The 24,642-nt window shown below is 36.0% G+C and overlaps 1 protein-coding gene across 1 annotated transcript; it reads right to left on the reverse strand.

The window, feature by feature from the left end:
* Positions 1–3,933: 3,933 nt before the first annotated feature.
* Tmem47 (transmembrane protein 47) lies at positions 3,934–23,292 on the reverse strand. Its single transcript, XM_006995935.4, has 3 exons — positions 22,755–23,292; positions 9,886–10,026; positions 3,934–4,170 (listed from the first exon to the last, which is right to left on the reverse strand). Exons 1-3 carry the CDS (start codon positions 22,978–22,980, stop codon positions 3,992–3,994), a joined length of 546 nt encoding a protein of 181 aa, XP_006995997.1. The 5' UTR covers positions 22,981–23,292; the 3' UTR covers positions 3,934–3,991.
* Between the last annotated feature and the right edge of the window lie 1,350 nt (positions 23,293–24,642).

A 24,642-nucleotide genomic window follows, 5' to 3' on the forward strand; every position in this document is an offset into this window, starting at 1 on the left:
TATATACACACAAAAGGTTAGTGGTGGATTCTTATTTTGATTTTATTTTTTCATAAAGATATGTGGAAGTCTACTTACAGATCCACACTGAATACAGAGTCCCTCTTTAAAAGAGGCATTCAAAAACATGCTTTAACACAATCTGCAAATACTGAAATCTACACAAAAACATCATACCTTGTCTGTACATTTTAATGCAAACAGCTTCAAAACAAGAAGATAATATTCCTTGATGTTATCACTGATTTTCCATTTGGCTCACTTGCAGAAGACAGGAAGGATCATAGATGAGAATATATGTAAAAAAAAAATTAAACTGTATTTTTGGGGCTGAGGATGTAACTTTGTGGTAACATGCTTGTCTAGCTTGTATAGGGGTCCCAAGACTCAACCATAGCACAGCAAAAATACACACATATACATATCCATAGCATAGTTAAAAAGAAAACATATATATATATGTGTGTGTGTGTGTGTGTGTGTGTGTGTGTGTGTGTGTGTGTGTTCGCGTACACACACATACACACCCATGAAATTTTAAAACATTACCATTTGGGAAGAGAGAGTTGGACCTATGATAGGAGAAAGAAATGTGAAAATACAGTCCAAGTGATGTTGCACAAAATGTCTCTGTGCTATCATTTGCTTTGTACAACAAATAGACACTAATGACTTTAAAATAAAACTATAAATGTGTTTCATTATGCTGTGTTTTCTATATATGAACCAAAGATACGCAATTTAGAAATTTTGTCTAAAGGGCTTATAAAGAAGAGAAGACATCAAATGAGAGCATTGTCAGTGAAATCACTTTTATTTTTATTTCTTCACATAGATAACTTCAGATCAACTACAAAAATCATGAAATGAAGAACTGATCATGGGACTGCACACACAAGAATCACTGGAGTGAAAAAAAGGTTTCACCAGCTGACTGTTAAGAAACAAAAAAGAACCAGGATGCTATAAATTCATAATTATGTAGTATACATGTCAGATATTAAAAAATAATAAATACAGAACACTAGGAGAGAAACTAATAGCATAAAACAGTATGGAGTACATTTTATTTTTTATTTTCTTTAAGACAGATGAAATTTCTAGGCACAGTTTTAGGCATTAAGGAGGACACAGAGGCATAGGTTAGTGTGCGCTGCTCTGTACAAAAATACAGTCTGAATAAATTACATTGCTAGCCATACAATTAGACAATCACTTACCAGTCAGTTCACTGCATGTTTAATAATATACAGGTACATGCTAATCCATATATATCATTTATATTTCAAACACATAAGTCTCTCTATATTTGTCTTTAAAATTTACATGTTGACCTTACAAAAAGCTAAATACTTGTGCAAGAAATCTGAGTAACTAGCCCTGCTGAGTACTTTTATGAAATCTCTCTCTGTGTATATTATCTCTCTAAGATAAACCATGGGTTCATGATTAAGAATTCTGCTTAAGAAATTACCAAACAAACCTAAAGCTACAAAGACATGATGCTAGTATAGCTGAAATTTTCACTTATGTTTATTCTGATAGACACAATACTGCTTTGGACGAAAAACAATTTTCTGCTAAGTTTTGTTAGCAATGTAAAAGTTCCAAAATATTAGTGATGGTAAAAATATGGTGTAGGGCTTGTTAAAATTACAGAAGGAATCTACTTTTCAGTAGACTATAAATATGTGTGCTTCAATCTGTATGTAATCTGTCTGTCACCTTTTGGCTTGTCACATGGATAGAGAATGCCACCTCAATAATACTCTAGATATGATAATGGTCCAATTGCACACTGTATCCTCCAACAAGCCTCATTGATGCCAGCACCACAGTACTGATCTTCCATTATTTAAGAATAAAGAGATCATCTCACAAAAGTCCATGGTCAGTAGCAGAAATCCCTATCCAAATATCACATTCTTCATACTGTTCTGACAATATGCAATAAAGTTTATAAGAAAGTCTGCCCCAGATTTTATGTTAAGAAAGCTATTTCAAAATATCCTATAATACGAATACCTTTCTTAAAAATTTCAAATCAGTTAGTTATGATTCTTGATACAAATACAATAAGGTTTGATCTCTTAGATGAATTTCATAACTTTTGTTTATCACTACTAAAATAAAAATGAGTTAGGTATTCATATTTACTTTGTGATTCCACAGAAAATTCACAATTGGTTTTGGCATTTGAATAAAATCCTTTGGGGGGCAGAGAAAGGCTATTGTTTTGGCAACCATTCTTAAGCTGAAAGCAGAAGTTTGCTCTGGGAGGCTAAGCAAATTATTAAATACCATTGACATGGTCCTGTTCTTATTGGATTATATAATATATTAGCAAATAGGTACATTTTAAAGTTTTTTCCCCAATGTTTCTTTCTTCAAGAGGGTCACACGAGAGCATACTCGTTTTAGTGTCTTTGTTAACAAAAATAATCATTTACTACTTTCATATCAGAATTGTATATTTTATATAAAAATAGGTTTATACTTAAACTATCCAGATTTGTATAATAAACAAAATGAACACAAGTTTGCAGTAGGAGATTAATTGCTAACTTTTCTCCTATTGTTGATATTTTCTTCCCTCGGAACAGTCAGTGAATGATTTCCCTAACATAAATTCATCATACTTGTGTGCACAAATCAGTTAGCCCATCAGTTAACATCAGAGGACCAGGTGACAACCAAATAAATTCTACTTGTCCAGTGATACATTTAGACATTTATATAAATCTATCACTATTGCTTTCTTTTAAAATGAAGACATTTAAAATACTTTGAAAAATAGCAGCCTTGTATTTCAATGAATTATACACAAAGTGATCATCCTAATTCCTACTTTCTTTTGAACTACAGTGCTTATAAAAGAATCATTAAATTTCAGATTAACAGCATTTCAATTTTTCTTCTTAGGCAATTCTATTAACACCTTCCAGTGATTAAGTCGAGAACATAGAGCAAAAGCTTTAAGGTATATGAACTTTTGAATGGTAATTAACTCTGAATACCGATCTAAGCCTCTTAATGCACACAAGGTTAGTGTTCAAATTACTTCACTAGAGCAAGTATTGAATATATGCATGATAGGTACATGTATGTGGAGGATTAATGAACAACTTATTGTCATTTATACTAATGGCTCACGGTCTAGAAAAATAAGCTTGTTACATATGCACAACTGTTTGCTGCAAATTTTCGTAAATGATTTAAAGGGAACAAAAGCAACTCAGCTACATTTCTTTCTGATTGCCTCGGGGGAAAGCAGATACTCTCATTTTGCCCCATTCTAGAGGAGGCTGAGGCACAATTTCTTAACCGCATAATGAAAAACGCGTCTCCAAACTTTGACTTCCTTATTGGAAAACTATAACTTGCCATTAACAAGAACATCCTTTAAGGTAGAATTAACCAGTTATATCTACGATTATCATTTGGTGCCCAAAAGGCAGTTTTGCTTTCAAAAGCTCACTCAAGCAAGCAACCAATAACCAATGTAGTCACTGTGTTATAAACAGGTGATAGGGGTTCCAACAGTAGAACTTTTGTCAGAGCAAAGGAACTTTTAAATGTTGCTTATGCCAGCTGCTCCCCTGCAGGCAATATGAGATTCTGGCAATTTTCACTCCAACTAGCTTCTCACAATGGTTGCTGTCATACAGACCCTTCACTTGTCAAGAAAAATGGCATGAGCATATTGGTAGTTTGCAGCATGTGCCTACATCTAATCAGCTCTCTTAATTTGTGCAGCTCCCTAAAATGGATATAAAAGCTGGTTATGATGTTGACAGCCAAAAGGCAAAGGATATTAAATCAACTGAGCAAACTGCTTGATGTTCCACAACTGTTTTAGAAAATAGGCATTAATCTTTTTTGTTGGATGGTTGCTTTCTCTCTCTCTTTGTGTGTGTGTGTGTGTGTGTGTGTGTGTGTGTGTGTGTGTGTGCGTGTGTGTGTGTGTGTGTGTGTGTGTTGACACTTGGTTTTAGTAGTAGTCTTCGTAGTTCTTAGGGTTCAGGCAATAAAGGATGGCACCCCCAAATGAAAATATAGTTGCACCCCAGGCCAGGCCATAACCCCAATTGAACTCGTGGTAAATTTTCAAGCTCACAGTTTCAATGAACTTGATTGGGTAAAGGACCAGGCTGCAGACCTGCAGAACAACTGAAAAAACAAACAAACAAACAAAATTATGTTATTTACAGCAAATAAAACAGCATACATATAAATGTAAATTCATGAGTTAATTTTCAATAAAATAAGTATAAAAGCCAAAAAATTAAAGCATGGCTAATTCTAAACGTTATCCTTTAAATATTAACAACTTTTTTTTGCTTATCTACTCTGACAATTGCTATTAGCAATTAATGAAATTAGTAAAATATGGCAATTCAGTAATATACAAAATAGTGATTCTTGCTTTGCAAACACATGTAAAATCATTACTATTGACAAGTAGCAGCACTGTTTATACTAAACTGTTTCATACAAAATCTATAAGGAGCAAACAATAGTGACATCAATGTAGACTTAAACCTTCACTGTTTTTTTCTATACTTAAGGAACTGAAGAATTCAGCAGATTTAGTGAATATTCTGGGCAACCTGTATTTGAAACTGTACCTTTGTTCACAACCATCTGATTCACCCCAATATTTCAGGAAGTTTTATTGTGATGCTTTTGCTTCTATTACTTTAATTAGAAAATATTTTCACCTTTTCCCTCTCACTCAGTCTACACCTCTCATCTTTAAAAGAGACTCAAAAGTCATCTTTATCAGAAAGCTGTAACTAGTTATACCTTTTCTATTATATCTTGCCCATATTTGCATATATATTTTTCACTGGCTTTCAAAAACAATTAAGTCAATGAAGGAAAGAGGAATAATGATCCAGAAAGACCTAGGCCAAGAAGACTACTATAGCAGAGACAAAATGTAGATATTAGTTCCTAGTTAGCTCTTGGTTTTAACTCAGGAATGAAGAGGAAATGTGATGAGTCATGTTAAATAAAATAAAACAAATGAAGGGAAGGGAAGGAAGGGGAAGGCTTGTTTTAACTATCTAAAATTACAGTGGCATATATCCTTGGGTACTTTTACATGAAAGTTACTACACTGGATTACACAGGAGATGAAGTCACCCATTTAAAGTTCATAATTTCCTATTGGATCAACTATTATATAATTTCTATTTTATTTAAATTAATTTAATTAGAATGTATGGGGCTAAATTTGCTACATTTGCCTACTATGACAGCTTTAACACTCAAGAAAGGTGATTCCTGAATGGAGGTTCAGGTCAACATAGCAAGAAGAAAAATGCCAAAGGAAGCAAGTGTTAAATTCCTGATGAGAAATGTGCCTCTGGTGCAAGGAAGATGACAATGCTGTTGTCCTGGTTCAGAGAGCAAAGAGGGTAAAACCCAAACCAAATAAACCAAACAAAACTCAATACAAAACCATCACGCATCAGTTCCTCATTAGGTCTTAACCTGAAGATCACAGTTGGGGTTTTGGTTTCCATTCTAAGTGACAGGCAGTTGTTATAGAAATTTGAGCAGAGAAATAACAACCAACTTGAATTAATTAAAAAGGTAACCATCCAGTCTCTAGGGTAAGGTGTTAACTTAGGCTACTTTAAAGGTTCTTTGCAATGTGTTTCATTTAGCAAAATCTGAATCACCATGGTATAATATAATGACATAATTTCCTGCTACAAGGCAAGTGAATATACAACTCCATTAAGGGTCCAGTGGCATGATGAAAAATTACCCTAAAATGATATAGCCCCCTGAATTGTGTCATTCTTTCTGGAACCACAGAGAAAGTTGCATGCAATAGAAAAACTGAGAACAAATATAAACCTACAATGGCAAATAAATTTTTTTCATTTATTACAATAATAAAGTAAAAGCAAAATGCCTCCTTGCTTTACAGAAATTTCTGCAATGGCGTGTAGTATAGCATCATGCTATATTTATATCTTACTACCAATCAATGAAATATAATATAAATATAATGAAAATGTGGTATTCTGTGCCCTCCATCAGATATAGGACTGGAAAAGTTGTGAAGCATTTCAGAATTTGAAGACAATCTGGAATTTACTTCCTTTTTTAAAAAAGATGCAATGAAAAATATGAAAATGAAATTGTGTGGCTAGAAATACAAGAGGAACTTAAAACTACTAATTTCTGTGCATATTTTATTTTTTGTTTTATCTTCTTGCTTAGATTTGAGATAAGGTCCCTATATAGGCCAAATTGGTCTTGAAGTTCCATCAATCCTCCTGCCTCAGCAGAAAAAGATCTTAAACTTATGATCCTGATACCTCTGCCTCCTAAGTGCTGGTATTATGGACATGAAACATAATATCTGGCTTCCAGTTTTAAACAAGTGTTTGTCAAAGCATTCATGTCAGTCATGTAGTACAAGTCAGTTTGTGGTCTTTATGACATTTCAAGCTTCTGACTTCCTTTAAGTATTATTCCTGAAACTGCATTTATAGGCTAGACCCACCTGCAATAAAGTTGATAAGTAAATTCAAAACCAAGGTAGTTTCTGCCCTGCTATTTTGGATGTGATAGGTAACCTATAAGATGATTTAGGAATATATGTCTTTTATGTCAGACTGATGCCCTGAATTGAAATCCTGGCTCTCCAATATAGTAGTTGGGTAATTGGGCATCTTTTATCAGTCATTGAAAGGCGATTTCGTGAGTATCCATGGTTTCCAGGCATAGAACTGTGTAGAATGTTTTCTAAGTGGAAGTGGTATGTCTGTTTTGAATACAGGTACTTTCCATCTCCACAAAAGAAATGTTTCTTTCAATAGATCTCATTATCTATATGAATGAACACAGACACTACTTGGTGGCACAAGGCTTATTGATATTTGGAGAGGAAAACATTTTGTTAAGAAAAATTATTACTATTTTCACAAATGTCAATACAAATGTAAAGGAAATGCTACCAGTTACAGATATGCATTTATAAAATCATGGAAATAAATTACAATACATTAATTTTAATTCTGTAGACTTTCTAAGTTTTTCAATCATAAATCCAGATTAATAATTGGTTACTATAAGCAATGAACACACTTTCCAAAAATCAACCAAATGTAATGATTTAATTTCTTTCCATGTATTTTACATATAAACAATATGTTTAATCTTGTTTATATGAAAAGTCAACATTAAGATAATGGTTATTTCAAAATAAGTTTCAGTAATCAATGAGTATCAGTAACCAATGAGTATAATTAAATCTGAGGGCATGTACATTTTAAATTATAGCAATCAGTATAATGCTCACTCTAGGCCTCAATGCATGCTGTAACACTATATGTATCTTGCTACAGAGTTTCCATTCATCATTTTTTTCATTCACTAATATGTGATACCTAAACCTAAATCAAAAACTTTGTTCTGGGCAAACCTATAACCAATATATTTTTTTATAATCAGTATTTATTTTCATCAATGTTTCTATACTTGGAAAAATATTTTTAAGCAGAAAAATGGAAACTCCTAGTTAGTTTTCTACAAATGTCTAGACGGTGCCAGCAATGGACTTCTTTACAGAGTTTTCACATGATACAGTGAGTCAAAGGCTAAATGGAATAGCAACTAGGTGTTCACAATAACATGGAATATTAAAAAAAATAACGAGTATATCTGTATGCCATCCTACAATAAGAAATGTCTATTATTTCAAAAATGGCTTGTAACAATTCCAGTTTTAAAGCCTCTCATACCCATGAGGTACAGTTTATCAAAAATAATTCAACTTATTATCTCATTGTTATGTTCTTAAGTCCTAGCTTCAAAGACAAACTCATACTTCAATTAAAGCATCTACATTTTTTCATTCTAAAAAAGAAAAAGACCCAATGGTAAACCAATGAAACAAGAAATAAGCTAGCAAACAGTGATGAATATCAAGGGTGTTTTTTATTTGGTACTGTATCATTCTCAATTTAGGCTCTCATTACAAATGGCAGCAATAATGTAATAATACTGTGATATTATAAACATTTCAAAATATATTCTCAAGTCATACATTGTAGTCTGCTAAAAAGTTTTGTGGTGATACTTTGATCAATTTTAGAGCTGTCTTAAAACAATATTTAGATCATAACAGACATCCCAGAAATAGTTGAATCGATGCATGAGGAACTCAGTAGTGAATCAACCACCTGTTTAAGATTCATCGTCTTCTAGTCCCAGCTATGCCAGTAATTACTTGATCTTGATTAGATCATTTAAATAAGTAAATTAGACATATTTCTAGATTTCTGTTCAGCCCTTTGAATTTTCTTTTCTTTGTTTTGTTTGTTTGTTTGGTTTGGTTTGATTTCTGGTTTTTTGAGACAAGGTTTCTCTGTGTAGATCAGGCTGTCCTGGAACTCACTCTGTAGAGCAGTCTGGTCTCAAACTCAAAGAGATCCACTTGTCTCTATCTCCTTAGTGCTAAGATAAAAGGCCTGCACCACCACTGCCTGGCTCATACTTCATGCCTACATTTTGATCTTTGTTATAAGATGAACACAAGCAGCTGGGCAGTGGTTCTGCATGCCTTTAACCCCAGCACTCAGGAGGCAGAGCCAGGCGGATCTCTGTGAGTTAGAGGCCAGCATGGTCTACAGAGCGAGACCCAGGAAAGGCACCAAAACTACACAGAGAAACCCTGTCTCGAAAAACCAAAAAAAAAAAAAAAAAAAAAAAAAAAAAAAAAAAAGATGAGCACAAGCAGCAGGGGGCAGTAGAACACTTTGGGTTTTGTAGTTTTAGCTCACACTACCCTTTAAATCCTGAGAAATTTGATCTATTCCGATTTTAAATAGCTTTTAAAACTCCATCTAACAGCCTAGATGGTTCTGTCAGTATCTTCATTATTGACAGTCACAGGGGCTTATTTTGCAGACTTCAAATCAGATATGACTGACAAGGAAAATTGAAGATACCACAAGAATATTTCGGTTAAGAGTCAAAATGAATAATATATTCAAGGATATTCTTATAACTGAAAATCAAAACTCACATCATGTAATGAACTGGGCTTGTAATAGTCTACAAGTTCATGAGTGCCCCCCCCACACACACACACACTTTTTTTTTAAACACAGCTGTTGGTCTTTTGTTTACTCTGATATTTCGATTTAAAATGTGCTTCACAGAATAACGGTTGTCATATTAATAGACATCCAACTGCCCTCATATAATTAACTTCTTTGATGGTTCACATTAACTGTTATATTTTTTCCATATTTTCCAAAACATGTATGCCTTTAGGAGTACACTTTTTGAAAATTCCCTTTTCTTGTTTACTGTCAGGTTTTTTTTTTGTTTTGTTTTGTTTTGTTTGTAAGATACTGCTACTGTCCTAAGATCACAAAGGAAGCTAGGAGTCAGGGTAGGGGACAATGGATGCTTAAAATAAAAACAAAACCAAAATGACAAAATACCAGACTTGCTACAATTTTTTAGGGCAATAGGCCAGCATCCCTGTAGAGAAGGTGTTTTGCATTTGGGGTTTTTATTTTTGCAGTGCCATGAATTGAACCTAAACTCCAGTCCCTAGAGCCTCAAGTCATGCTAGGCAAGCATTCTAGGAGTGATCTATATTTCCAGCCCAAGAAGTTTTATTTATTCATGCTTTAGCAAGAAGTTTAGAAGTTGCCACTGTTCTGTGAAATGCTTAACATGGTGAAAACCAGTAATATGATAATCCTTCAGCCAATTTACCTTAAAAATATAACAAATGCCTCTCAATTTTTATGTAAGTAGCAAACACATACTGATGCATGAGAAGGAAGAATGGTATAAAGGTTCATGAATCTTTAATGCTGGTTCGAATGCTATGAATACATTTACCTGCTGCAAAAAGCATGACAGCAACAGGTCTGTAGAAGCGCCTTCGAGATCCCACGCAGATTGAAATCAAACCCACCAGGAACGCAATGAGAATGATGGCAGCACCGCCCAGGAGTAAAGCCAGAGTAGCAATCTGCCAATCTGGAAAGTGAAAAAGAAAAAGCATGGCTTTTAAGCAATAAGGCTGCAAAAAATCAACAGAAGCCTGTTCAGCACCCTTCACTTTGATGCAGCTCAATGGAAGTGATTTAACTGCATGCTATGCATCTTTTGGGGTTTGAAATGTTTTGCTACAAAAATTAATATTAATGTCCTTATTCAGAAATGGTTCCTGTGCTAAGCTCAGCAGAGTTTTTAGGACAGAGGTTTGCCACACTTCTTATATGGGCTCTACTAATGTTAAATCAAGCACCCCTTTCTATGTCCTACTTACTTTTAATATTAACATTTAAATTTTTATTGAACTATAAAGTTAAAAATATTATGGATAAGTATATAACCATAATTCAGATATAGATTTTAGATATTGTCATCAGCAAGAAAATCCCCTTTGTTCCCTTTCCCAGTCAATAATTATCCTACTCCAAAGATAAGATCCAGGGTCATGATCAACTTAGTTTGCTCTGTTGATAAATGATATGAATTATTTTGTATCTTTCTTTTAAGGCAGTAAAGATCATCTCATTATTATATGTGACAACAAAACACACTTTTTAAATTCCTTTCCTTCTTGGAAAACTTTCCTCAGCCTCATAAAAGCTCTAAGTTTTAGTTTGCCTTCCTTCACTGCCAAAACAACTCCCTGGTTAATTCTTATCAGAAAGGTTTGTTAATAGTTTATTCATTTCATTTCTGACTACTTGAGTCATCGTCACCAAAATGGTTTCTGAAGTAAAGAATTTCAAGGAGTCAGACTAGACTCTGAATGATTGCTCAGCCATCTTCTTCAATCAAGAACAAGTAAATCTACAATGACCATTTAGCATGCCTCTAATTCAGTAAACACTAACTCTCATTGATGACAATTTATCATTTCTTATAGGATGTAGCAATGGTATGAAAAAAAGATGTTCGATTTTACAGTTAAGAAAAAGAAAGAGGAATTTATTATAAAGTACATATAGATCAGGAAGCATCACATAAGGGATACTATAGCAATTGGCACACTTCAGTGGTGGTAATTTGAAAGAAATTCCCAGGAAGCCTCTTCTGCTCCTCAGTTTAATGCATGCACAAGAAATGCAAATACATTTTAATCTATTGTTAAACTGCAATGCATTCTACTCAAAGCTCATAATCCATGACACTTTGATGATTCCCTCTGAAATTATCCTTCCAAAAAGCTTCTTGAGTGCTGAAGTATAAGAAAGGGTTAGCAGAGAAACCTTAAGATGTTCTTTTTGTATTTATACTTGAACACTTTTTTTGACATTCTTGCCTCTAAATAAATTCTGGGTGTTTGACTGGCTTTCAACTTGAACCTGCACAGCAATCAGGAAACAAATACATAAAACAGGTCCACACATCTGAAAATATAAACATGAATCACAAGAAAGTTCAGAGTATTTTTAATGCATCTATTTGTAACAAAGCCATATAACTTCAAAGAAAAAGTGTTATCTGGCTTTCAACTAGAAGTTAAAAGGATAGCCATATTATGGTATTTTTATTCCCAAACAGCATGTAGCTTTGAATTAAAAAGACAAAATAATGCTTGTACTTGGAAACCTCTAAATTACTTTGAAAAAGTTTATGCGGAGTATATTATTTGACATTAGAAACTCATAAGTTGAAACATCCCAATTAAAAAAAATCAGTATAATTACACCAAAGCTATTAATAGGGAACAAAGAAAAGAGTAAAATCCATCTATGAATCCACAGATCAGTGAAACACCTGGCATTTAAGCAGCTACACTGTGGATAATTTTAGTTGAATTACTACTTTTACAAAATGATTATCACTTTAAAAGAAGCCTTAGCTTTCTTTGAATAAAGGTACAACTAAAGAGCCACCTCCATAAAAAATATCAATACAAACTTACAATAGATTGATTTTCCTGATAAGCTGTTCCATGCAACCAAAATAAGCATAAAACGGCAGTTTTCACTTTAAACTCAAAATAAGGCAAGAAATAATCTTGCCCAGTATTGCCTACCTTTAATAGCCTCAAATACCCAAGTCATACATTTAGTTGCATTTTGTAAAGAAGGACTACAAAAAAAATTCAACACATTTTCTGAAGAAAAAGCCAAATCAGTATTTTCAGATTCATACCCTCTTAACTGTGACATAGTGCTAATGCCACCACAGACAACAAGTAAATGAACACATGCTAATAATAATAAATTACCAAAACGGTTTTGGTGGGACATCCAGACGGCTCAGTAAGTAAAGGCTCATACTACCAGGCCTGAGAAACTGAGTTCAATGCCTGGAACACATCTGGTGGAAAAAGACAATTGACTACACAAGCACACTGACTACAAAAATGTGTACGGACACACACACACACACACACACACACACACACACACACACAGAGTAAAAACAATAAAGCAAAAAAAAAGGAGGGGGTAGGCCAGTGTTTACCATGTCCTAGACTATGGTCTATTTCATTTTCAAATGTTAAACATTTTTTTCTAGCAAAAGCTAATCAAACAACTGAAATCACATAATAATATCAATGGGAAAAATCTGTAATCCCATGTGATACTCATTCAAATTTGCAAGGAAAAACAAAACAAATCCTAATTTCACATAAAGTTGAATTTCTCAAACAATATTTCCTTTCATATAGAAAATAAAAAATGCAGTAGTAGACACAGGAAAATAAGTTATTAAAAGGAACTAGGAACTAAAAAAGGAACATCTTACAGGCTAGGAAATACATTAAAAGCAGATGAATAGAAGCAGTTCTGGGTTTTCTACTAAGTGCCCTATATTTATTTTTAGTGTCGGCTTTATAGCTAATGAAAAATATCTCTCTACACTCAAAGTCAACAAGGAGAGTCACCACAGTCATTGCTGTGATATTGCCATCCTTCCCTTTGGTTTGCAACCAGTTATAGCTCAAACAGAAAAACTGTTTTCTTTTCCAAGAGGGACTAGAAATGGGCCATGACTGTCACTTTTCTGGCCAGAACCTAGGGCTTGAAATGGAATATCAAGATTATATTCCTAGTAGAGAATGGCAAGTTTTAAATTATTTTCAGTACATCCATTTGGAAGAATTCACTCAGGCTGTTTGCCTAGGACCCCAACTTTACATTATTGCCCAGTTAATACTCAATTCACAAGCTAAAATGGTCGTTAGGAAGAGCTACTATAATCAAGAATGTTCAGTATGCTTTTCAGGGATCTGTTTGGTCCTTTGGAGCTAAGAACAGGGCTTCAGCTTAGTGTCTCTACCTAGAATCCATAATTTAAGACTCAGGGCGAGGCTAAAAGGTGATCTTTAAGTCATGGACAAATAGTTAACATTTCCTTTTTCTCTTACTAAACATCACTATAAAATGGAGAATTTTTTTTAAAGTAAATAAGATTTATATATACTTGAGTCATTAAAGTAAAAGGCTAGTGTTTATAACATTTATTTCTCAACCAATCTAAAAATTGGATTTAGCACAAATGTATACAAAACACCTGGGCAATTTTAGAGTAATACATTAAAAAGTGACCAAAATACTTATTTCTACATTAGTGGAATTTTAGTTAATGTTCATATGCCACAAAAAATGTACTACCCCATATTCAATGTGTATAAAGTAAATTAAAATATCATAACATTTGTGATTTTCAGGCCTTTTTTTTTTTTTACAAAAAATGTCATGTTTTACGTTTTCACTATCAGTTAATTTCTATATTAATCTTTGCTCTTTGATTTAATTGCCTTATGGTACTAGTCAGATGCACTATAAAAATTTGAGATTATTCTTTTTTTCTTTTTAATCAATTCTGTAAAGGATGGTGTGATACTGTAGTAGAACAGTGAACATAAAAACCAGTCATGTTGAACATCAATGGCCTATGGCACTGATTTAAACACTGTAGTGCTCTGTTTAACATTAGGCCAGCTGATTGCAAATCTGAATTTGTTTTCCTAAAACCTGAGAGAACAGGTGGTAATCAATCTTGAGAAAATACTGGATGGTCTTAGTATACAAAATTGGTGAGGGCTCATATGGGCAGATAACATACTTTGGATCTATAAACCAAACTGAAATAAGGCTTCTACAGTACATGTTACATTCCCTCAAGAGCACATGGGCAAAAGTGAAAAAGGAATGCAATAGAGGCTTTGGAACTGAACCTAGGGAAGCCACAGCCTAAGACAACTGTGTACTTTTCCTAACAGAAACAAAAGTAAAAAGTAAACAAACAAAACATGCACAAAGTATTTCCTTCCACAGTAACAGGATAAAAATCAGGAAACTCCTTATTATAAGATTATGTTCAATATTAGCATGCAGGTCAGGAACTAAATTTGAGTCCTCTTTCAAGGTATTTTTACTTGCTAGCATCAGTCTCCACTATCTATAAATACATTAGTATTCTACAGAACTGTGCTGACATATTTTTAGCAGTGTAATACGTGAGATTGGTCAGAAGTTGCCAGTACATTATGAAAATTCTATAGCCTATGTTACAACTGACCAGCTGGAGAATTGTTTTCTCCCAGGAGAATTCATATTTAAAATTCATTAATGATTTCCAGGAAAGGAAAATCTTAATAAGGATGCATTGTCTACTTTGAGCCAAGGTCATGGAACTAAAAACAGCAGTGTCTAAAGCATTCTTTCTCAACTTATTTCCAAACCTTAACTTATCAAATACTGACAAATTTAACTCCCCATTCACAGTTTCTATGCTGAGATTAGTTCTACTATGCATAAATCTCTGAACCTAAAATTGTTACTTCTTTCAGGAACTTAGGCACCATAAAAAGAAATAAAGAAATGTACCTTTATTTTAAAATTCAAGTACCACTATTTGGGTGAGTAGTATTTCTCTAAATGTATTATATGGTTTATATTAATGTATTAATATAATGTGTTAATGTACTAATGTTTTATTCTTCCTTTTCTATAATTCTTGTTAGAAACTAAAATATGGATTTTTAAAAATGTGTATAATTACAATCAAATTTGTTTGTCAGCCAGTTCAATTTTCATCTTTATCTGCCTCAAGAAGTTATATTAGTTAAAATGAAACCCATAACTTAAGTGAAAGTCACTCAGCTTACCCAAAAAGGTGATTTTTACCTTACTCCTCATAAATTTACCTCACATTCTCCATGATCTACCTAAATAAATTTGAGCACTTTCACTCATTCTTTTCAAACAGCAACTAGTTCTTCTGACTAATTTTATTTTATTGTAGGACATATTTATAGCAAAACATTTCAGTTTAATTATTGATAACAACTTAGAAAACTAACTCATTACTGTGAATCCCTTTCTACCATTAGGAACTAAAAACACCAAGGTGATAAATTTAAGGGGAAAAATCTCAGTGGCAGGTGAACTACTAGTGTTCAATCACGACGATTTTGTTCAAACCCTTGGCTCTTTTTTGTTTGTTTGTTTGTTTTGGGGGTTATTTTTTTGCTAGTTTTAAAAGAATAAACCTTTTTCTAAACAAAAAACCTCTTGGCTGTTTCACATAGTTGTATATTAGAAAACTCAGTGGAAATGTAATTTAAAAGCTGAGTACTGTAACATATGGTGTTTCCTCTCAAATAAAACTGTTATATACAGTGCTTAGCAAAGAGTCTTGGTATTAAAGCATGTTTTAGCACTTACACAGAAAGCCAACATCATGCCAAATGACTGCTACATCTTCATGTGCTATATGAGGAAACTTTCACTGGCATTTGATGATGCTAGTAGCTAACACGCATTGTTACTTCCCAATAATAAACTACTGGGGGTATTTGTACAATGATGTGTTGGGTGTGATTAACTGAAAGCTGTTTTTTTCCATTGTTAAAAAAAATTAAAAATTGAAAAAGCCAAGATTGCAATTTAAAAACCTGGTTTCTTTGAGAAAAGTAGAAAGCTGAAAACCCACAAGCGGAAGTGGGAGTGGGAGTAGGAATGGGTGGCCTTCTAGTCACTCTAGGCTTTGAAAATAGGTATAGGACAGCTCATACCATTCAAAGAATAGAAGGACAATCTTCAAATAGCCGCCCACATTAAATAATTTCCAAGTAAATATGAATCACAGAGGTGAGCTAATCCCTCAGACAGCTTTTTCTTTCACCCCTCCACTGCTTCATTTTCAGCATGCTGTAAACTTATTTCATTAACTTAAATCATATCATTTATTCCATCCATCACTTCATTCTCCCCACCTAGCACAGAATCGAGCTCACAGACTTACCGGCTATGCTTAGATTAAGATCATATCTACCCCTTGCTATTGAAACACTATCAATGAAGTTAACTTACTAGGGCTTTGTGAGAAAGTTCAAAGAAATGGAGAGAAGTCATTTCTATCTGTAACATGGTAGTGCTAGGAATAGACCCTAGGTTTCATTCACAATAGACTATGGCAATGCTTTGGTGAATATTGGTTTAGAAATCTTAAATATGACATTAAGAAATCCTATTGTGAAAAAATTTAAATTTCAGGTTGAGTACCTGTTTTGAAACAAATAATTATGGAATTTGGGAGATTTCATCATTTATTTTTCCTACATCATTTTTTTTCTAATAAGAGATACACTTTAAACAAACAATGTAAAACTTGTGGCATTACATTCAAACAACTCCTTAAATTATTACCTTAAACTTCACAACAGTTAATAATACCAGAAAAAAAAAAAACCTAAAATGTTTTCTTGATTCTTTGGGAAACTGTAAACGTCTCTTATTCTTGCATATGTATGCATTTTATAAATGACAGTTTGTGTGGCAAATATTACAAAAGAATAGTAAATTGAGGATTTGCTAGTTTCCCCCAATTCCATATAAGCTTAAGAGCAAAAGAGTCCCCTTCTCTAATTTCAAGAGATCTAATAATCTGAAAAGAGTGATAGATTTATCTGTCACTGCCATTCCTAATGAGTTTCAACCTTGGTTATGTGAATTCTATATGTGCCTATCTAGCTACCCACCCATATTTGTAATTATGTTCTTATGCTCATTTCATCACAAAGAACAAATTATAAATTCTTATAAGTGACTAATCATTAAAGCCATGTATTGGCGAAGGGCAGTATTTATCCTATCTAGGCATTATTTATGTATGGATTAGAAAAATCAAGTGCAAAAGCTACATATGTGGTTCTCTTTGTTCTTCAGAGGCAAAAAAAAAAAGATTTTATAGATGTGCAATAAACTGTGTCAGATGGTATGCTTCATTGAAAAGTGGAGTCCGACTCTTCTCTTAAATCTGAGCCAGCCATGTCACTCTGTGTAACCAATAGAATGTAATACGAGAGCTGGAAGACTTCCTAGCTAGTTCACAGAGAAGATAGCTCTCTTCAAATTCTCACTCTGTGGGTAACTAGTTTAATTATCTAGAGACACCATGCTAAATAGACTATCTACAAGTATTCCAGACAGTGTTTCGGCCAAGACAAGTCTTCCAATCATTCCCACCAAAGTGTCAAACTCTTGAGTATATGCATTTAGAAAAGAATCATGCAGTCCCAATATTCCAGTCCCTGACCATGAAAGTAATACTCAGCTACAACCACAGATATCTACACTGATGACAAGTTAGACTCATTATGCACTATCTACATTCCTGGCCTTCAGTGTTTCATAGCATGAATTTCTGGTGCTGTTTGTTTCCTGTAATTAGTAAAATGAGCAAATGTTCACCTCTATCACAAACAGAGAGCCTAGTAAACTTAGAAAAGTCCATAATGTTCTCAATAACATTGCATGTTCATAATTGTGACACTGGGAAAAAGTGAGGTATCCAGCCTTTCAGTCCTGAAAAAAAAAAAAAAGTAGCTACTAAGATAAAAGTTCTCTGATCATGACCTACAAGAGGTTTTAATAAATGCTAGGTGACTCATATGAATATTTAAATGATATGAAAAAAATTACCTCATTATCCAATGCAAAACCTTTTACTACTTAAACAGGAAAATTCCTCCCACTGAAAAATATTACTTTGAGTTTGCTTTTCTAAAGATAAAATATGAAAATATGAAAGACAAAAATTGTTTCATATATTTAATCTTCATGACATGCCATCTGAGAAGGTTAAGTATGTTCTATGTACTTGCATGATTGGTGACTGGCCAAGTTTAGATCAGAAGGAAGCTGGTCTCATGTAGTCTTCGTAATAGTTCTTTGTCCTACCACAAGATTATGTTATAACTTAGCATAGTTCCTAAAAAGCTTATTTTAGAGACTTATTTTGAAATATCTACAAATATTTTCATTATTAGATCCTAAAAATACTGGCAATATCTTAGTTCTCTCTAAGCTGTCTTATGAATAAACAGAAATAAACAAAGTCCTGAAGAGAATTTCTTGTCAACAGGTGAGATCTTTTGCTTCAGAAAAGTTTTTGTTTTGTTAGTTACCCTGTGTTTTTCTTGTTTTGCAGTGCCAGGCTTTGTTTTAAATTCCAATTTTCACACTCCTATCAAACCCGTTTGCTGCAAGAAGACTCCACTAAGGGATTTCCTGGGGATTGTAATCTTTCTACGAACAGAAGAATTCTATTTGACCACAAACTAAAATATTCCTTAAGGATTTGAAATTCAAGAAGACATTACAAGGAAAAAATCATCATGCACACCTGGTTTTCTTTGGTTTATTAGTTAAGAACGTTTGGGTGCTAACTAATAATGGTACCTTTCCACCCATTAGTGCATTTGTCCTGGTGATGTTCTTTTAGAAGAAGCTGGAAGAGGATACACTTGTAGTGATTACACAGCTTGTTATCTGTAAACATTTATCAGAGTTAAGGCTTCTCTGGGAACACCTAAACCTTCCTAGACCAAATCATATTGGGAGGTTTCCTGATGACATCCCATTTCCAAATTAAGGTGTAGTCTCAAAATACACGCAGCTGACGTGGATCTGAACTCCGAATCACTGTATGTTAGATTTTCTAAGAATTGCAGGTGTTCGGGCAGTTCCATTTATCTTAAACTACACCAAATGCAGTTTTTAATAAATTGCTTTAAAAGGGAATTTTTATAGTAAAGTTAAAAACAAGGGATAAATGTACACACTCTTAAAAGAGCCTTCTGTCAACTGAAAATAATATTCACCTGTTTTAGCACACAGTGCCTTGCCATTTCAAAACTCCCAATGACTCATGTTACTAATGCAGCTATTCTTAGGGCAGCACACCAATGATGTTAATAATATTCCTTGAAAAGGGTACTATTTAATCAAGTGTTTTGCTGATAGAAAAATGGATAAACACACCCTTGTTATAGTTCCAAATCACTGTCAGTTAAAAATGTTTATTGGGCCATGTATATGTCCTCTCATTTTTTGCTGAGTCAAAAGTCAGACAATAAAAAGCCATCTGCTTCATAGGAAGTAGCTACAAATTAATTGTTTTGAACAGAAGCATAAAACCATCCTACAATTTCAAAGCTTTTTAATGTAGAGTTTAGGGAACCTGTATTCTTTATTGTCTTGTAATTGCTATGGTTGCGAAACCCTAACTACTATATTCTAGGAAGAAAATGTCCAAACTAAACAGGGAGCAGAGGTTAACACATTATAAAAGCTTTGGATAACACTCAAGACTTATTAAAAGACTATCCAAAAAGTACTGGGAAAATCATTAGAAAAGAATTCTAGAGCCTGCAGTCTTGTGATTACTGCATATTCCAAAGTTCCCCAACCCCACTACCAATGACAACCAATTAGCAGTTTCCTCCTTTGTCTTCCTAAAAATATTACAAGTAAAGATGAATGCTAGCTAGTGTTGTCCCCCACATCTCAAATTCAGACTCCAGAGAAAAGCATTCTGGCTGAGTGACAACCAGATTACTGGTTCATACTAGAAGTGCTGACGCAACCTTCGATATATCACGACACGAGAGGCATGGCTCTGTTCTAGTTTAAAACCATAGAACTGGTTATAAACAGCAAACAAGGCATATCTGGTAACAAAACTGAAATGCAATTTTAAAATAATGGCTTAGGGGAAAGTTTCAGTAGAAACTGGGCCCAAGTAGGAAATGCTGTCCTCAGAAGAAAAACATTCCTGAAATTTTCCTTCTTGAAATAAAACTTTGCCTCTTCAAGGCAGTTTTAATTGTAATTAAGACGAAGATTTTTAATTAAATCCTGAAGATCCTGGGGAAGGACCTTCAGTAAAACTATCCTTGTTGTTTTCCCCAAAGTGTTTCCAGAGAGAATGAAGTGGATCTCTTAAAATATTCCGACACACATTTTCCTTCTATCCCTCTGCTACTCACCACAACAAACAGACTGAATAAGCTGCCTGCCCCTGGAACAGGCAATAACAGCATTCCTGGGCTGATCCTAGTGTCCCTCTTTGTCTCAAAACACTGGTAGATCGAAGTTCAAGTCCACATAACATATTTAAGAGCACATTTTCTAAGTGAGAACAGCAATTTTCTGTATTTTAGCCCCTTTCTTTCACAACTTTTCTGCTATAACGTAAGTCACGAACTTGTTCTACAGAACTTCTAACAAAACCATCTGTACTTGTACCCTATCTTGTTATCTTTAAGGGGACACAAAAACATTTTTTAAGCAAAATGAAGCTAAACTGGATTTCAGGAAGCCAAACTGAAGGGCATGAAGACAGCAAAAAGGAGCGTGTGGTGGGGGGTGCGCAGAAAGTGTCCCTGCCTTTGATTTTCCCTTTTCACAGTCCTATGGACACCATATTTGCATTAAGCTTATGCCTACTTATTTCTTTGTCCAGCTTAGGTCTTCTTTCTTTTCTTCTCTTCCTTTCTTCCTTTTATCCTCTCTCTCTCTCTCCTCTCTTCTCTCTCTCCTATCTCTCTCTCTCTCTCTCTCTCTCTCTCTCTCTCTCTCTCTCTCTCTCTCTCTCTCTCTCTCTCTCTCTCCCCCCTTTCTTTTTTGTCCAGCTACAAATTTCTTTGTGGCTGGAATCAATGAGTATGGAGGCAATTAAGGAAAGATTAGCAAACAAACTGGGGCTGCCTTCACTCCATTCCCCGCATTCCAGGCCAAGAGAAAAGGATAACAGCCTGAAGAGCAAATGGGAGCTGAAGCTGGTTTTTCCAACCTATCTGAAAAGTCTTTGTGCAATCAGAGGGCTATTATTTCAGGAGACAGAGAGAAGGGGGCAAAAGATTCATGTTGCTAAGGAGATCTGCTGAAGCTGGCATTCCTACATAAATTTCCATTTCTATTGAAGGTGGAAAAGAAAAGATATTTTTTTCCAAAGTTTATTTGCATCCCCTGGTTACCAAAGAAAGGCATTTTACCGATTTATTTTATCTTTAGTTGTAAACAACTAATCCTGAAAGAATTAAAAGACCTAAGTGTTGACCTCCTGCTGCTAGCCAGTCCCCTTCACTATGAATCAACCAACAAAGAAACCCTTCAATAGGAATTCTGAGGTAACAGCAAAGAAAAAGCCTTTGTAAACACAAAATTAAATTTCTGGAAGGAATTTAACCAAGTGAACTAATCTTTCTTATAACAAAAAAGAAAGACAAAGAAAAGTCGGGGTGTTTTTGTGCTATTTCAACTTCATTGAAACTTGAAACGTTTCCAGTACAGCTTTATAAAATAGTCTCAGAGAAGACATGAAACTGTCAAAAATGAATTTAATGAGTTTCTCAGGTCAGTGTGTGTGTGTGTGTGTGTGTGTGTGTGTGTGTGTGTGCGCGCGCGCGCGCGCGCGCGCGCACGCGCCCATGCATGAGCGCGCACACCAGCATAGAAAACCATCAGCAGAGCCTTCCTTTTACACACACTCCTTAATCTTTGCATACACCAGTAGCTGAAGAATCAGAATTTGAGATGGCATAGTTTGCAGTAAGAAAATGGAAGTTGGCAAAATCCTACTAAGAATACTGGAATGCTGGGAAGGGTAAAAAAACAAAAACAAGAACAAAAACCAAAAAAACTGGAGGGTCATGAAGTGAATGAAGCTATAAAGTTCCTTTGGAGCTAGCAGTAGCCACAAAGGCTACCGCCTACTCTACCCCTCTCCCATCTTCATGCAATTTTCACTGCTTGCTGAATAAAGCACAACTTTCCAAGCAACTGTGAGTAACTAGCTCATGAAGAAAGGGACAGGAAGAGAGGGGAGTTTCTCTTACTGCGGGAGTGAAAGAAAGGCAAGTCAAAAGCAACAACGGTATCGCCAAAAAAGGAAAGGAAATTCATCAGTCTCTCCAGGCTCTTGGTATCCTTCCCCCAAATTTAAAGAGGGTTAAAAAAAGTGAAAATTCATTTGGGAAAACCCAGATAAAGTGAAATAGAACAGAGAAATGTGGGCCGTGAGGAAAACTTAAGCAAATTTTTCTTACAGTAATGGGAAAGGAGGGGAACAGAGAGGAGAACCCACACATCTTGAATTTGGGGCGTTTTGCCTGCTTCTTTTTAACGGGGGTGTGGAAGGCGATGCATCTTTTTCACAGCCACATGGTTCTCGCCTTCAATGATAACAATTACCCAAAATAGCATACGTGTTACTCCAAAGCAGGAGAGACCCGCAAGAGAAAAGAAGAGGGCGTGGGAGGTCTCCGGAGTCTTAGGGACTCCTTCGAGAGAGGGGAACATGCAGGGGCTGCCTGGAGCCTGGGGGTCTGATTAGAGGAGGGGAGGGGGGAGGGAGGGAAAAGGGAGGGGAGGAAAGAGGTGGATTGGAGAGGCGGTGGCAGCAGAGGAGCCCTGGGCGGCAGGGGCGCGGCGCGGGGGCCTCACCGCTGCCGAGTGTAGACTCGCAGTGCCAGATGTCCAGGTTGGCGGGCTTCCGACAGGACTCCCATAGGGACAGGTAGTACTGATGGTCCGCGGTGACCCAGGCCGGGCTCAGCACGGCTCCCAGATCCAGACACAGTGCCAGAAAGATGCACACGAGCCCGACCAGCTTGAGCGGGGTCAGCACCGACACGCGCACCTCTTCCATGCCGCTGCCCGCTGAAGCCATGCCCGGGCGCCGCTGCCGCCCTCCCCGACTCAGGCGAGGACGCCAGGAGGGTCCTAAGAGCCCGAAGCCGAAACTCCAGACCAGAGAAACGCCGGTACACCGCGCGGGGGACTCGACCCTTGCGGCTCTGTTCCGCACGCCTAGAGGCCAACGGGACTCGCCTAGCTGGGATGGCTGGTCTGAAGAAAGTCGTTGGCAGCCAGCAACGACAGCTAATGCACAGTGGACCCTCGCGGAGCAGTCTGCCAGCGCCCGCGCCCGCGCCCGCTCCTCCCTGGCGCGGCTAGGCTGGCTCCGCCCCGGCCCCGCCCTAGGCTGCAGGAGGCGGCGCCCTACAAGAGAGGCGGAGGATCCGCGCCCAGGCTGGGGAAAGCTCTGGTTTCTGGCGCCTGGCCTCCCGCCCTTAGCCCGCTGGCCACTGTGAACAGCAATTCTCTGCTACCAGCCAGACCACGCTTGCTCCAGGGTCCCTCCCTGGGGATGTCTCCGAGTCACGTGGCTTTTCTTTTCGTAAAAAGCAGGGTTTGACCCTTTTTTCTAGAAGGCGTCTGATGTGGATTCCTAGGCTTCCTAGCCTGTGGCCCTTGGAGAAAGAATGGGTCCTCACTCAGCGACGGTATACCCTCTTCCCAGCCAATTCACATCCAGAATGATGTTATGGAAGGAGGAGAAAAGTAACTGGAAATTCTTTACACTCTACAAATTTCAGAAAGAGCCCAGGAGCCACCCTTCTATCCCCACCTTGCAACTCCTTATTAAGTCAGTTCTCCTCAAGCTGACTGCAGCCTCTGCTCTCCCTCTGAAGGGCAAGTGGGAGATAAAATGGAAATGAGAGATTTCACAAAATGTAAAGCAAGCCCTATTTGCATCTCTGCTGTTCTGTCCGTTGTACTTTGACTAAAATCTCTAATTGACTCAGCACTGTGGTCGGCTAGATCTGAATGCCTACCTTGGTATTAATCTTTCCTTGTTCCTCAGCAAGCTCTACTACAAGGGCCTGAGATAGGAAAAAGTGGTGTATCATTCCTGAATGGGAAACTAATGCATCCACATAGATTTTTCAGGAAACTGATGTAAGGACTCTTCAAAGAGCATTGTCTTGGTTCCTAAGGAGTGGCTTCATGCTTTTAGCCAATTTGTGAGAACTGCACACCCCTTGAAATTGAATTTGTGGCTTTGTAATCGTCGAATTCAGCATGATTGGCGGACTGTTTCACTTTTTTTTTTCTCTCCACCTTGCCTTAAACAAAAACAGTTTGTCGACTAGATCTGGCTAAAGATGTGTCCAGATCATTTACTTTTTCAATAAATTAGTGTGAAAGTAAAAAATGAGGATAATGATGTGAAGAATGCCCCCTCAGGTGCTCCCCACCCCTCACACAATACCATCCTCAACTCAATGGCTCTTTGTGTGCAGGGATGGGTAAGGGGGGCATTTAACAGTCTTTCTCTTCTACCTGCCTGATTCGACAGGCATAGCACATTTTAACAAGAATAACTGGAGAAGAAGAAGCAATCAAAGTAGTATTAGGTGACCTGAGACTAAAAAGAAATCCTAGGTGAAATAAAAGCCAAGGTTTTTTTTGTTGTTGTTCTTGTTGTTGTTGTTGTTTTTGTTTTTGTTTTTTTACAACTGTAAATAGGAGAACGGGCCATCTTTTC

Source organism: Peromyscus maniculatus, chromosome X (assembly GCF_049852395.1).
Source record: "Peromyscus maniculatus bairdii isolate BWxNUB_F1_BW_parent chromosome X, HU_Pman_BW_mat_3.1, whole genome shotgun sequence".
Taxonomy (NCBI): Eukaryota; Metazoa; Chordata; class Mammalia; order Rodentia; family Cricetidae; genus Peromyscus; species Peromyscus maniculatus.